We start from the raw sequence: 14,719 nt of genomic DNA on the forward strand, positions 1-14,719 counted from the left end.
TTCACATACGATTTTTGTAAGAACATTTTTTTTATAACTTCGATTTCTCGTCAGATATTCCAGCGTACTTACTTAAACGAAACACTTTGTAGACTGTATCATCGTTATAATTGCGATTTTTAATTATTTAGTCATTTGCAAATCAAACGATTTTTTACTTAGGCCGATAACATGATATAAACCTATTACTACTGAAAATAAAAATGTATAATATGCTATTTAAAAAAATTAATTGAACAAGAAGTATTCCATACGCTCATCGCCAAGAAAAGAACTTATTACTGGAATTCTACGATTACCACAATTCTCGGTAACTTTCATAAACAATATTTTCCCTGAATTCTAGAAATATCGGTGATGCTCTAAGTGGACGCAGTTGCTATTGCCATATGCTATGGAATTCTCATATCTTTAAGCCTATTTCGGTGTTCATAACATTTGCCCCTAACTTTGTGACTCTTTCCTGTATTTTATCGCGTAATTCATCGATTTACGATAATTTTTCATACAAAAACTTTTTCATTTTGATATTCAATATCTTGGCTTGTTACAATTGCTCACACAATTCTAATTTTTTTTAATCACCTTTATATTACGTATTTCAACTGTCTTTACACGGTAATAAATGTTTAATACGAAGCTGAATAAGAATTTGAGTAGTAAAGCGGTTGAGTATACTTGAAAGCGATGTAGGTCAATTTTTGATGTGGGGCAGCCAGCTACGCTCACCATTACCAAAATTCACAGTTTATTATGAATACCAAAATGTAATTAAAATTGTATCTTGGGTTAAATAAACATCATTAAAAAAAAAAAGCAGCCAGCTACGCTCGTTGAGGTCCCGAACTGAAAACGACGCGTCACGAGTTCGAATCCTCGCCCTGGTGGATATATCTGCAAAGGATGGAGACAACAACAACAACAACCTTCCCAGGGCCGACGCGATCACTCGCAGTTGATTACGGTAATCTGAATCACTGTGGAGGTTTTAGCAGGTAAGAATCCGGCACTACCTTCTGCTGCCACCCTGTGTCCCCCGCCCCGCGTCACAGGGTGTAACGAGAAGGTATCTATAAAGATTTCCTCCACGTAAAAAAAAAAAACTTTTGTAGTATGAAAGGAGTGCCTTTCGGCGGCACTTACCGGTTTTTTTTTACAAGGCTATCCGTTCCTTCTGCAAGCAAGTTATGCTCGCAAAGGAGCGAGCAGAGAGGGAGAGAGAGAGAAAAACTCTTACCCTTGTAGGGTAACGCGGCGGAGGGTTAATTGAACCCCCCTCGGGCTGCGAATAGCAGGAAGGGTGGCACTAGGGGCAATGACTTCCCCTAGCGTCAGATTAATCAACTAGGAAACTTATAGGATCGACTCAGTAAATCGTCTTACGAAAGAACAATGGACTGACTTCAATCGCGCCATCTGGTGTCACAAGCGTGAAAAACTGTTGTAAACAGACGATGTAAAGGTTCGCGATCATTGTCGTTTTACGTTTTACATTTTACAATTACATTTGACATGATGTCATACACGTCATTCGTGTAATCGCTTGTGTGATAATGAGTAGTAATTCGTGCGATAAATCGTGTAATCCAACAGCTGGAATATTAACACTAAACTTAGCAGGCCTGGTGAAATAACCGGTTTCAAAGTTTATTTAAAAATTGTATATTCGTTATTATTTCTTTTGATCGTTTAACTTTATGTAAATTCTTGTATTCTTAATAATTCTTATATAATAATTCTTGTATTATTTTTTAGGTTTACAGACATTCCGATTGCGTCGAATGTGGTATGATAAAATATATTCTAATATAATAAAATATACCACATATGTAGCAAGCTTCGAAACTAGAAAGTTTCGAAGGAAATGAATTTCGGTATATATCTGTCTTGTTAAACGGAAGATAGCCAGCAGAAATGGTAGAAGAAAAATATAAACGGCTAATTTTTCTCGTGAACTTCGAAATGCGTTAAAATGTCGCGTCACGTAAACCTGGTGTTAAAAATGGAGAAATTGATTAGTCGGATGATATAAGAATTCACATAAAGTTAGATGATCAAAAGAAATAACAATAAATGTATGATTTTTAATTCAATTTTGATTCCGGGGCTGGTAAGGTTAGAAAATGATAATATATATAATAATGATAATAATAAGGTTAAGAAATTCTCGAAACGATGTACGATTACTAATGTATGCTATTTGCAGGTGCAAATTGTATAAATTCCATAAGGCGTTCATAAAAAGAAGAAAAAGAGATATTGTAATTTAGATTATGGAACTCCGATCGTCATACCCGTTGTATTCCACAATTTGTCCATTTATAACGTATGTTTCGTCATTAAGAAGCTCGCCAACACGTTCGAGGGTAAGGTAACTGTTAGCGCTCACTAAAGAGACGCACATTTTTTTCGTGAAACACATTACAGTCACGCGTGGTAGGAGAAAAGAATGGGTGAAGTTTCGTTTCATCGACTGTCTCAAATTCCTAAACTCGAGTCTTGAGAAATTCCTATCGTATTTGGAAAAGAGTAAATTGCGTATCGTACAAAATATCGCGGTCTTCCAGAAAGCGACTTCGAACTTCTCAACAAGAAAGCTGTCTTTCCATAGGATTACCTAACACCCTACGATAAACTGTGCGATACACGTCTGCCCACGCACGAATCGTTTTACAATCGATTATGCGACAGTCACGTATGGAAGACAAATTATCTCCAACGCGGTCAACGTTTGGTCACGTTTTCACATCGTGGAATTGTATTTGGGGGCATATAGCAAATTGTATCTAAAATTAGGCGTATTATATTATAATATAATACATATTACAAATATGAGTTATATATGATGTATATTATATTATAATATGTATTATATCCTATTATATTATAATATAATATATTATATATTAATAAAATATGATATATAATGTATATTATATTATATTATTGTATATTATATATTATATACTGCAATATAAATCATAACATAATATTAAATATTAAATATTATAATAATACAATAATATATATGATATATAATTATACAGGGTATTTCCTGCTTCTCCGGTAAAATCGTAGGAGCATGATTTACAAGTGAATATAAGAAAAGAATAATATAAACATAACAAATATAAATGTATTTATATATATATATATACAAACTATATATATAATATATATTAATAATAAACGTAATATATGTAAACGAAGAAGATATATTTACATGTATTCTAACAATAACACGCACATAATTTCAAGCAGAGAACCAGCGGACGGTATTAATCTACATTGTCTATGGTCTTGCCTGGCAATTTCAAAATTAGATTGTGAAAAAATGTTGGGAAACGTAACATTTGATTTCAATAAAATTCAAAGAATTCAAGCCGAACTATAAGATCACGGTAAAAATTTAACAATTGACTGGTTAGCTGTTGCGAGCATTTTGAAAACTTTGAAGAGTGCGTACCTAAAATTTAACGCAAAGAGTAAGCGATGAGGAGTATATTCATCAAAGACAGAGCATGTGTGACTGTAATAATATAAAATTAAACTGTAACGAAACGACTGTTTTATTTTTTAATTTTATTACTAACAGTGCTCATCATAGCACAAAATGTTGTACCATTTCTTCATGACGAGTATATTCGTAAAAAACAGCTACCTGGTTAGGAACTGATGTTACAATAGTGTTTATTGCGCAGCAACGCAAAATGAAAGTTCTTCTTTATTTGATCCCATTCAGTTGTGCAAATTTAATGATAAATTACATCTCCTTCTAAATGCTTAGTTACACGAGGAACGAGACCTGCTTACAATCCGTGAAAGTAACCGATAATATTCCGAATAACCAGGCAATAAGTAAATGTGATTGCAACAGCAAGCATAAGACGCCAACGGAATGCGATTCTTCTGATGATTACATAAAGATGAAGAATATTGATGTTACGGCAACGATGAACAAGAAATTAATTCAAATATTTGGTTGTTTCTACATATGTATTACTGGAAAAATTATGTTGTGATCGTTCCAATTTCTTCCTCTTTTCAACTCCAAAATTCTTTGCAATTTGTCTACGTGGACATTAGACAAATTCTTACGTTTAGTATTCAATTGAATATCACGTAGACGATTTCTCCATTGGGAAAACGTCTACAGGCGAATTCTATCTTTCTATCAGATCTACCGGATGATCTCTCTGAAGTGTTCTCTGGATGTGCTGGTTATATAAATTGTTAATCAATGGGATACTATGAGCTTTTATTTCTTTGTTCTTTATTGTTTCTATAATTTACCACCGTTTTGATTTTTTTTTTATTTCGTCAACTGTATCAATATTAACAACTACATTGTTATATATTATTTTTTTATTATATATTAATGTAGTTGTTAATATTGATACAGTTGACGAAATTATAAAATAAATTATATAATAACGTAGTTGTTAACATTGCTATAGTGGTTCATATTGTTTTATTATTATAGTTTGTTATATATTATTTTTTTATTATATATTAAACTATAATAATAAAACAATATGAACCACTATAGCAATGTTAACAACTACGTTATTATATAATAAAAAATAATATACAATAAATTATAATAATAAAACAATATTAACAGCTATAGCAGTATTAATAAGGATGCCTTTCACTAATATCGTAGAATTGGTATAAGTTCTTTTTTGGAAAAATTTGAGGAAGCACGAATTTATGTACACTTCTCGCGACCTTCTTATTTGTAAACAATTTACAATTCGAATCTTCAAATGCTTGAAATTCTAATCGATTGAAATTTCATTAATAAATGAAATTGTATAAACATTTCTTTTGAAAGTGATGTAAGTTCATTCTTAATTCTTCTCTTCACTAATGATGAAAAACAAATGATGATGAATGAAAACGACGTAATATTACACGTATGGATGTAAACAAGTTGTTTAAGCGCGATTCAGTGATACGCTCGTAAATTATTATTACATTTCAAGTATTATCGAATTAATAACAGTTTCACATTTACATCAGGTTGCTGTCAAAGCGTAATTTTAAGATTGAAAAAGGTGTAGGGATATTAACACGTTATTAAGAATTTAATGAACCACATAGGGTGCTCCTCGGCAAGGTTTGCAAATTTTATAAATATTTTCGTAATTTCTTCAATATTTCGTATTTTGTAAAATATTAAAATTAAACTCTGTAAATATTTTTTGATCTGCAACTTTAGGATCTACGAAGAGGACATGAGCAATTTAAGATTTTTAGTTCATTTCACACCCAATAGCGATGGATGTGGCATAAGCCCGATATCTCCGAAGAGTATGCTGTAACCATATTGTGACGATACAAGTCGCTGAGATTATCTGACCTGGAAGAATAACACGACCTCGCAAGAAAATCGAACATGTCGCAGCCATTTGATTGGTTACCACCCCGTTGTTACAAGAAGAAGGCGCATCAAAAACGCGTAGAAAAGTCGTCGTGACATTCGGCATCGATCAGATAATTAATTTTCTGACAAGAATCAATCAGCGTGTGTCCCGAAGTTATACCGGGTTGTACTGTATTTGTTATAATAATTATTTTCTGCACACAACCAAGTTTATCAGAAATGACCAAATTATGGGAAAATTATTCGTTCGCATAATACAAGACTTTCTTTCCTGGTTGTGCAACGGGTTTGTCAACAATCGCCTCTTCTACATTACAAAAATCTCGTATCTATTGCATACATACGACTAGTTCGCTACGATGTCGCGTTACGTTACGTAACATTTGTCGTGATATCTACTTTCGGGATCTTAATGAACGTCCTAAACGTAGGTGCAATGGAAAATACATTTTCCGCGTCATCAGTAGCTACCCCTCTCTGTCCTGCAAAAAGGATTAATGAAAAAGAAAAATATGAAAATATGTGCGTGAGAAATGCTGATTTCTAGACTAGCCTGTATATGAATTTCAATATATCAAACAAGATAAATATCAGCGTGACAAAACGATAAAGCAACAGTGTTTCATGAAAACCTAGTCGTCAAACATAAACAAAGGGATTCAGACGAGGCGAAATCTCGAACATTAGGAGACAAGAAATATGTAGAAAGCTAAGGTAAGGTAAGGTAATGGATAACGAAACACAGAGCATGTAAAGTGTAAAGAAAGTATTGAAATGTAACTATTTTAAGATAGTGCAGGCCTACTTTCTAGATGTATGTGAAATTATCTATTAGATTGTCTCAAAAGCTTCTTTCGTTTTATGAGGAAATGATAGATGCACAACATTTTTTGTTTTATATTATTTTATAGAATTATGTATGATGTATTTTGTTTTATTACTGCGAAATACATAATTCAATAAAATAACATAAAACACAAAATATCGTGCATCTATTATTTCCTTATAAAACGAAAGAAACTTGTTGTTATATCTATATTTAGAGGTAGGATCACGTTAGTTATTACTTTATTATTTGGATGAAAAAACACCACACTTCTCGGAGCCGAAAAACTTTTATTGCACACAAGTGGAAGGGACACGAACGAATCAGCGAAAAGGAAGTCTTAAAGCTATCGATCTGGTCTATCGTCCGTGTCTAGTAATATCTTCTAGTTACTCCTTTTTGTAACTAGCCGTCAGCATATAGATGGCGAGCGAGAACTCACGTTGTCATTTTCAACAAAACTTTTACAACAACCTAATGTATGAAAATTGATCAGATTTGCATGAAGATATAAAAATTGTAGATAAAGAACGAAAAAGAAAATACGAGGAAATGCATTGAAAAATATATATGACAAACATGTAACAGCAGTACCATAGCCATCACTACTATCACTAGTATGACCACACCAACACTAATACATATTAGTGGTGTTTAGACAATTAGTTATACAAAGTACCTGCTATTAGCGATATCAAAATTTTGGATAAAATTAGTCTGTAAAATAAATATAGAAATATTTAATTAACAAATAATTTGGTAAATTCAATAGGTTTCAACCACGTAGGTTTCAAGCTATTACAGTGTACCAAGAGAATACCAGGAAAGTTATATTTAGAATTTGAATCTGGTAGTTTCTTGCACTTGCATATATGCATATATATATTTATATTATATTTATACTATATATACACATATATAATAATATGAAATAATAATACAATAAAAATGAATAATATAATATAAATATAATAATATAATAATAATAATATAATAGAATAACATAAAATATACTTTATATTATTATATATATATATATATTTATTATTTTATTATTGCATGTATCAACCAACTACACGTGTGTTTTCAGTACACGTTCAGAATCAAAGACTCTATAATAAGCTATTTTATTGAAAGATATCCGTCTATTGTAAATGATAAATGATAAATAAATAAATGAAAGTATAAATCTCATATATATTTACTTTTATATTGTCGCGATGCTGCCTTTTGTTTCTTTTTCTTTTTGTTCTATTACATTTCAAGACTTGTGCACAACTTTTAAAGGATGTTGTTTCGTCATAATAATATTTAACAGGCCTTTATCGATTAGGGCAAATTTTATCGCTAATAATAGTTATTGATGCCAGAAATTATATTTTAGTTGCTTATAACGCTGTAAAGCGTTGTTTTGCACTTCACTGAGACAATTCACCGTATCCGCACTAAAACGGTATTTTTGTTGGTCTGGAAGGAACTAAAAGAAAAAACAATCTACACGAAAACGTCAAGAAATTTATGTTTGTCAAACTGAAATTCAATCTATGATTTTGATTGTAAATAAGAAGGTTGATAAATATAATTTTCTATCGAATGAAAAGTTTCTTCGAAACTCGCTCTGTTACAATTTATTATGGTTGTTATGGTTGTTAGTAATTTGTACTAACGAAAACTGTACTATTTGTAGTGATGAAACAGAAACTTTGAAGCCGAGAACTTAATCGAAACCAAAAACCAAAACGATATTTTCTTCTTCGATAACTACTGTGTGCAATGGAAATGCAATTTTTCTCACCGATAACTGTTACGATCTACCGAAATAAATTTCCCTCGTCGGTAATGGTAATCGAGAATAAAAAATACTTTTCGGTAATTTATAATCATTATTCGCAACCAAAAACATTTCAGTCGAAAAAATAATTATTATTCCATGGCTGTTTTGATTTTGGCCGTCACAGTTGTGGCCCCTAATTGTAAATTCTCTCACTGTCACTGACCTAATAGTATTATGCAAATACCAAAATGATTTCCAAATGTCTCTTCAATAAAAGGGAACATTTTACTTTTCTGTGACGTATACATTATGAATGAACTGTATAGGAAAAAAAGAGAAAGAAAATATACACCTCAAATTGAGATATCTTCCTTCTTTTCTATATCTATATATCTATAAAAATAAAAACATGACTTACCAATTCACTATCAGATTGAGATTGTAAGTGCTGATGAAGAAGAATTGTGATCTATTATAAAAATCTATGGCTTCTTGAGGAAGATCGGGAATCTTCGCAATTATCATATAACGAATCTCTCTCAAGGCAGTTTTTAAAGCAAAGTCGAAATTCGTTTCCAGCAGTTGATCCTCTCTAACGTTTAAAAGAGTTTTCGTTAAGTGAGTTTCCCAAATTTCTGGCAATTTCTCCGCCCAGGCGGTAAATATTTCTTTTTCCTTTTCGTCAATAATAGCCTTGAAGAGATAAATATAATCAATATAATATTATCGATATGATAAATATACTGTACCTTCGTTATTTATTGTATATTCTGATCAATTACAAATTATTGTAAATCAATGAAAAGAAGATCTTAGAGAAACACATAAGGAAATATTCTATCCATGACAAAATCAAATAAGAAGAAACAGTATTGTAAGAAGAGATTGATCAAGTTCAATGCAAGCTTTAAACGTACTTAAATATATATTAACATTTATTATTATTTTATCGCATATTACCTCAAGTTCTTCGTATTTGTCTTTGAGTACGTTTTCCATTTTGTCATTAATTAAAGGATGGTCAATTAATTTCATGCACTCAATTGGGAGAAGAGTTCTCTTACGAAGTCTCATTAAAAAACACAGGGATGCACTCACTACAGGTAAATACGTATTCAGTGTCGAAAGCTCGTTGTCTTTTCCGGAATTAAAATTCCTGTCGAATAACACCTACAAGACAAAATGTTTGTTATAATTAGCAACTCGTAATATTTCTTATAAGATATTAACCCATTTGCATGACGCAATTGTTTATTTCCTATAAAAAATTGCCACTCTGTAGCAAATGAATTCTAATTTATAACCGATTTAACTTTATACCATTCTGCCCACGTGCTTAGTTCCTATCACTGCCCATTAACCATAGTTAATGATTTCTTCGTATCAATAATGTTTAATAACGCACAGGCAAAATAACAAAACTATCGCTGATAAACAATTTTTTAGTCACGAACGAATACTTACGGACTTGTAATTACCCTAATTGTTTCTTTGCAATGTCACTGGAGAATAGTGCAACGTATATAATTATATTTTTATTTCGTTTATTTGTTATCGTTTTGCTTGGATGAGTATGTGGATGAAAAATCGTTATCGAGTCGCGTTAAGTGCAGTTTTCATCGTCTAAAGTCTTCTTAAATAATTTCAAGAAGAAACTTGAATGGAATGTAGAAAAGTGAGTCTGGTAATGGTAAAATTAACTAAATTTTAACATTCTTTTTTCAAGAGAACGGTTCAGTTGCAAAGGTTTCTTGAAGATTTTTGGTCCTCATTGTGCCTAGGATGCGGTGCAATAAAAAAGCATTTAGCCTTAAACTTCAAGTTCAAGGCCAATCTTATGACAATCTTTTTTCTCAAATTTTCACCGATTCAGAAACACTTACACAAATTTTTAAGACAGTAATAACAAAAATAATAACTTTCACATGTAAAGTATTGTTATATTCTATTTGTAATATTTTCTTTCTAATTTTCTCTGCATATAATTTTATGTAATTTTATACAGCAATATAATCGCATGGCAGACTGAGAAATATGGTAATATATGTTAGTTCATTGATATCTTTCTTAAAACGAGATTTCGCTTTTATTGTTATCGTTGCATTCTCTCTCTCTCTTTCTCTCTCTCTCTCTCTCTCTCTCTCTCTCTCTCACTTAATACATTTTTTAAAATCGTAAAAATATTTTCTAACATGTATTATTTTATATTACACCATATTAACATATTAACACCAACCTTGTCAGGCCCGGTCAAATGACCGGTTTCAAAATTTAATTTAAAATTGCACATTCATTGTTGTTTCTTCTGTTCATCTAACTTTATGTAAATTCTTATATTATCTGATTAATAAATTTCTTAATTTCTGTTATGGTGAAATTATGAGCCTTACATCACCATATAACAATATACCCATATGAGAAATTATTAAAATTATTACCAAGAACGCTTAAGCTTTACCTTATAAAAAACTACAGTTCATTTCTATACAAAATACGAATAATTTCAAGCTATTTTTGTTAAAGCCAAAGTATTATTCTTACTAATTAGAAGTAAAAATTAATTTCTTAATATAATAATATATAATTCAGCCCTACCTTAAGATCACTGAAATGTCGATCTACTCTTTGAATTATTTCTTCATAATTGTGCCACAATTGGGCCATTATTATAGGTCTGTTGGCAATTACGCCCATTATCCAAACGAACTTAAAGAACGACTCTAAGTTGTAACATTCAGCAAATGCTTGGTCGAAAATGCTTGCCAATCGTCGATCAAACTGCTCTATCTTTTATTTCAGGAAGAATTTTTATTGATTAGTAAACATGTAAAGTAACAGGTAAATAAACATTTTAGAAAATAAATACTTAAATTATGTACTAATCTACGTAATTATAAATGTAATATACAAAATATGAAACAAAATATATAAAAATATTGAAACAAATGATACGTATATTTAATAAGAACATCAAAACCTGTGATAGAATTTATTATATTGTTATATGTCTTATTTAAAAAATTGAAACTTCATTGAATAGATAAATTTAAGAAATTCTTTATTGCTTATTGTACTATACGCAATAGTATAACATGCGACTGTATCAAATAATGATTGTAATAGATAATAATGATTGTAATTTCAAAATTATAATTGACACAACTGATAATACACAACTGGACACTCTATTTATTAGTATTATTAAACATTACTTGTAAAATATTCATAAATGGCATATTTCTTGATAAAATTAAAACTTGTTTGTTCAATAAAATTATGTGCCTACATGGCTTTTAAGTTATTAAACTTAACTAGAGAATATTCAGAAGCTAGCGAAGAGTCTAGTGAATAAATTGCTTACCGAAGCGAAAAATTCATTTAAATCTGCAGTGAATTGTTTTTCTTCTGGCATTAAAACTTCATAAGACACGTCTCCAAATTGTTGGTACAATTTAATAAACTCTTCGTAAATATTATTAATCATGGAAAGTAGTGACTTCGCTTTTAAGCCAAACATTTCTATTCTTTCTAGTTTCAAATAATCTTGTACTGTATCAAATAATGACTGTAATAAAAAATTATAATTATAAAATTATAATCGATACATGCGACAGATTAATATGAGATATATTATAAACACAAAGTAGAATATCATCAAAAGTGGAACATAACTGAGAGATTAAGAAAAAAATAAACTAAAACTTTTTCTAATTAAATTTCTCAATTGAGCATAAAATTTTATATGCAAAAACATTCACGAATCCTCCTCATAATGTCCTATCTTCCTCCTCGCAATATTATCTAACACGCTAGAACGTGTACTTATAATCAGAATCAAGGAGATTTTCAGCAGTAAACAATTAATGCCAGGTCGCCAGTTAAAATCTAAAGAAAAACATTCCACAAGAGCACAGGCTAATTAACAAAATTGTAACAGCTCTGGAAAGCCATAAATACTGCACATGCCTATTTTTAGACATAACAGAAGCGTTCAACAAAGTCTGGTACGAAGGTTTGCTGAAAACCAGAAACCACATTTGCCAGATGCAATTTGTCAACTATTAAAATCTTACCCAAATAACAGAATATCCTACGTAAAAGAATAAAAGATTTGAACTCAGATACGCAAGTAATAAGCGCTGAAGTACCACAAGGAAGTGTATTGGATCCAGTATTTTACACTTTATACACAGCAGACATTTCAGCAACACGAAACACTGTAGCCTGTATATCCACAGATGATACCGGAATAATAGCAATGCATGAAAATCCATAGAAAGCAGTTAAGATCTCACCAAGCCATGTAGGTGCACTGAAACAATAGTTGGTAGAGCAGAGAATAAAGGCCAATTATAATAAACATAGTCGTATTACCCTTCAGAATGAAGATACTGTAAAAATCACACTTCACAACAATGAAATGCCAAAAACGAAAGTGGTCAAATACCTGAGACTCCATTCGGACTCAAAATTAATTTGGAAACAGCAGCTACACAAAAGAATACAGCAAGTAAGAATTAAAAGGAAAAACACGTACTGTTTAACCAACCGTCGTTCGAAACTTAGTATAGAAACCAGACTACTAATCTATAGAGTCATAATAAAACCAGTATGGTCATATGGCGTCCAATTATGGGGCACAGTGGCTAAAAGCCATATTGCTAAAATGGAAGCCATGCAATCAATCGTACTTTGTAGAATAATAGACTGTAATATATAATACTGTAACGTACAATAATAGTGAAGAACTACGCAGAGATCTTCAAGTTCCCACTGTAAAGGAAGAAATTCAACGGATGTTCAATAAATACAAAACAGCAACAATGAGTCACTGAAACGCACTGGCCAATACACTGTACACTGTCAGGACCGTTAGAAGACTGAAAAAGAAGTCACAGTACCAAGTGAAACGAGGTCAATTATAAATACATTTTTGTAATAGTGCTAGCCCAATAGGGTTAGCACCCACAAGCTACCCTTAATAGCTGAAGGAACCTGCCGAATGTTCTACGGGGCAAAACTCTACCAAGGATTATTTAAAAAAGGAGGAAAAATATGCCACGTAGAGCACGTTACAACAACGTATTTAATTGCGATTGAGAACTATCTATTTACATTACTGAAGTATTATAATAAATGAATGTTGAATATTAGTATGAATAAAAATAATTATGTACACATTATTCAAAGTTTGTGAATACAAATTATTCGCGTTTACAAGGATGTTGCGATGAAATTAATTAATAGATCAGACGACATAAGCTAAGTATTGACACGCAGAGTTAGTGATAGATAGATAAGCTAATATTATACGTTACATTGTAATATTATAAGATACACAGAAGTTAGGATTTGGGTTTTGTTAATATTATTATCTAATGGAAAATGTTCAAATAATAATTGGACAAATGATTTCGAGGTGGATACATTTTAATATTGCTAGTTCTTAATTCGGTTCAATTCTCAGCAAGAATTTTTCTTAACGATCAACGATATTGCTGGGAAAAAGGTGATACAGTCTCACAAGCAGTTAGATTTGAAGGATCGCTGCTGTTGTATGGCGGCGCATGCTTGGCTAGGCGCCAAATATGTGACACTAAGAAGAGGATGGAAAAAGTTAATGAACTTCGTTAAAGACACCATACAGAAAGAAGCGGAAGATAATACGACACATGTAGAAGGAACTCTTCCTGCATTGAATACAATACCAGGATCCGGTGAGTGTGACAACGTCGACGTGATGGAATGGTTGCAATGTGATGAGTATTCTTCGATTGGCCGTGACACTAATGTTATGTGTGCTTCGAATAATGGATCGAGACACGAATATAATGGCAATGATGATGCTCCTTAATGTTTTGAAGTATTTGAGACCTTAGAAACCACAGTTAAGACGGAGACATACGAGGAACGTAAATTTGCAAAATTAGATCTGCTAAAAAAGTTGTACAATTTATTTTAGGGCCCATAAATCTCCAATCGAATCATATTTAATTCTGTTATTTGTATCGGTATTATTGATATTTATATTCTTTATTTAAATATGTAAAACAATGATGAACTTTCAGAGATCATCTTATTTCATTTCATTATCTGCTTTGTTTGTTATAGTTTATGTTCTTTTTTCAAATACATGGAACAAAAATGAACATCTTTTTGAAGATGAATTATTAGGAAAGTAATTATATTATCCGAACACCCTTATGCTCCAATTCAGATAACTGAGGTTCTCCTGTCCTATTGGAAATATTACTTTCATGTATATGTGAAATTACCCAAGACATTAACCTTAACATGTCTTAACATCATTGAAATTAGTAAGACGTGTCCTGTTCCATGTATTGTACAATACAAAAATGTTTACATTTTGGTAAAACTGCTACTTAAAAGAACCACCTCCAGTGACCTTCACAGATACTATCAAGGTTCCGAGTGACCTTCAGAAGGTTTCAACCGTAGCTCCTTATGTGTTAAAAAATTATTAACAAAATAAACAATGGCAATATAAAATACTCTTGCAAGTAGAACGAACCTTTTCGACGCTAGATATTCCCACGCTTTCCGTTTCACTTTGATTTGACTTTGGTTTGCGTCAATTCGTTCATTGCCGGCTACGCTGTTTAAGCTATTGGCTTGAACAGAAAGTTCGTTTCGTAACTAGATGAATTTGAATTTAAACCATAACCATTAAGTTTAACTTAATTGATGTAACCTGTACGTTATATTGATT

The 14,719-nt window shown here is 31.4% G+C and overlaps 1 protein-coding gene and 1 long non-coding RNA gene across 3 annotated transcripts in view; one reads left to right on the forward strand and one right to left on the reverse strand.

Annotated features, from left to right (window-relative positions):
- The window catches only part of LOC138188855 (dynein beta chain, ciliary-like), a 69,189-nt gene extending 54,491 nt beyond the window's left edge, over positions 1 to 14,698 (reverse strand). Inside the window, exons 1-5 of the mRNA XM_069130997.1 lie at positions 11,812 to 14,698; positions 11,351 to 11,554; positions 10,585 to 10,776; positions 8,950 to 9,159; positions 8,408 to 8,682 (exon numbers count right to left, since the gene is read on the reverse strand). Of these exons, the coding sequence (XP_068987098.1) occupies positions 8,408 to 8,682; positions 8,950 to 9,159; positions 10,585 to 10,776; positions 11,351 to 11,506 (833 nt within the window). The 5' untranslated portion in view covers positions 11,507 to 11,554; positions 11,812 to 14,698. The remainder of the gene's footprint in view (positions 1 to 8,407; positions 8,683 to 8,949; positions 9,160 to 10,584; positions 10,777 to 11,350; positions 11,555 to 11,811) is intronic.
- On the forward strand, positions 1,469 to 4,360 carry LOC138188753 (uncharacterized). Of its 2 annotated transcripts, none has more exons than XR_011175645.1 (3): positions 1,469 to 1,660; positions 1,756 to 2,115; positions 2,207 to 4,360. It is a non-coding gene; the product is annotated as an uncharacterized LOC138188753 (long non-coding RNA). The 2 variants fall into 2 exon arrangements; XR_011175646.1 differs by having other exon boundaries at positions 1,756 to 2,110.
- Positions 14,699 to 14,719: the final 21 nt, after the last annotated feature.

The sequence above is a fragment of the Bombus flavifrons genome, chromosome 17 (assembly GCF_040668555.2).
Source record: "Bombus flavifrons isolate JBK064 chromosome 17, iyBomFlav1_principal, whole genome shotgun sequence".
NCBI classification, from domain to species: Eukaryota; Metazoa; Arthropoda; class Insecta; order Hymenoptera; family Apidae; genus Bombus; species Bombus flavifrons.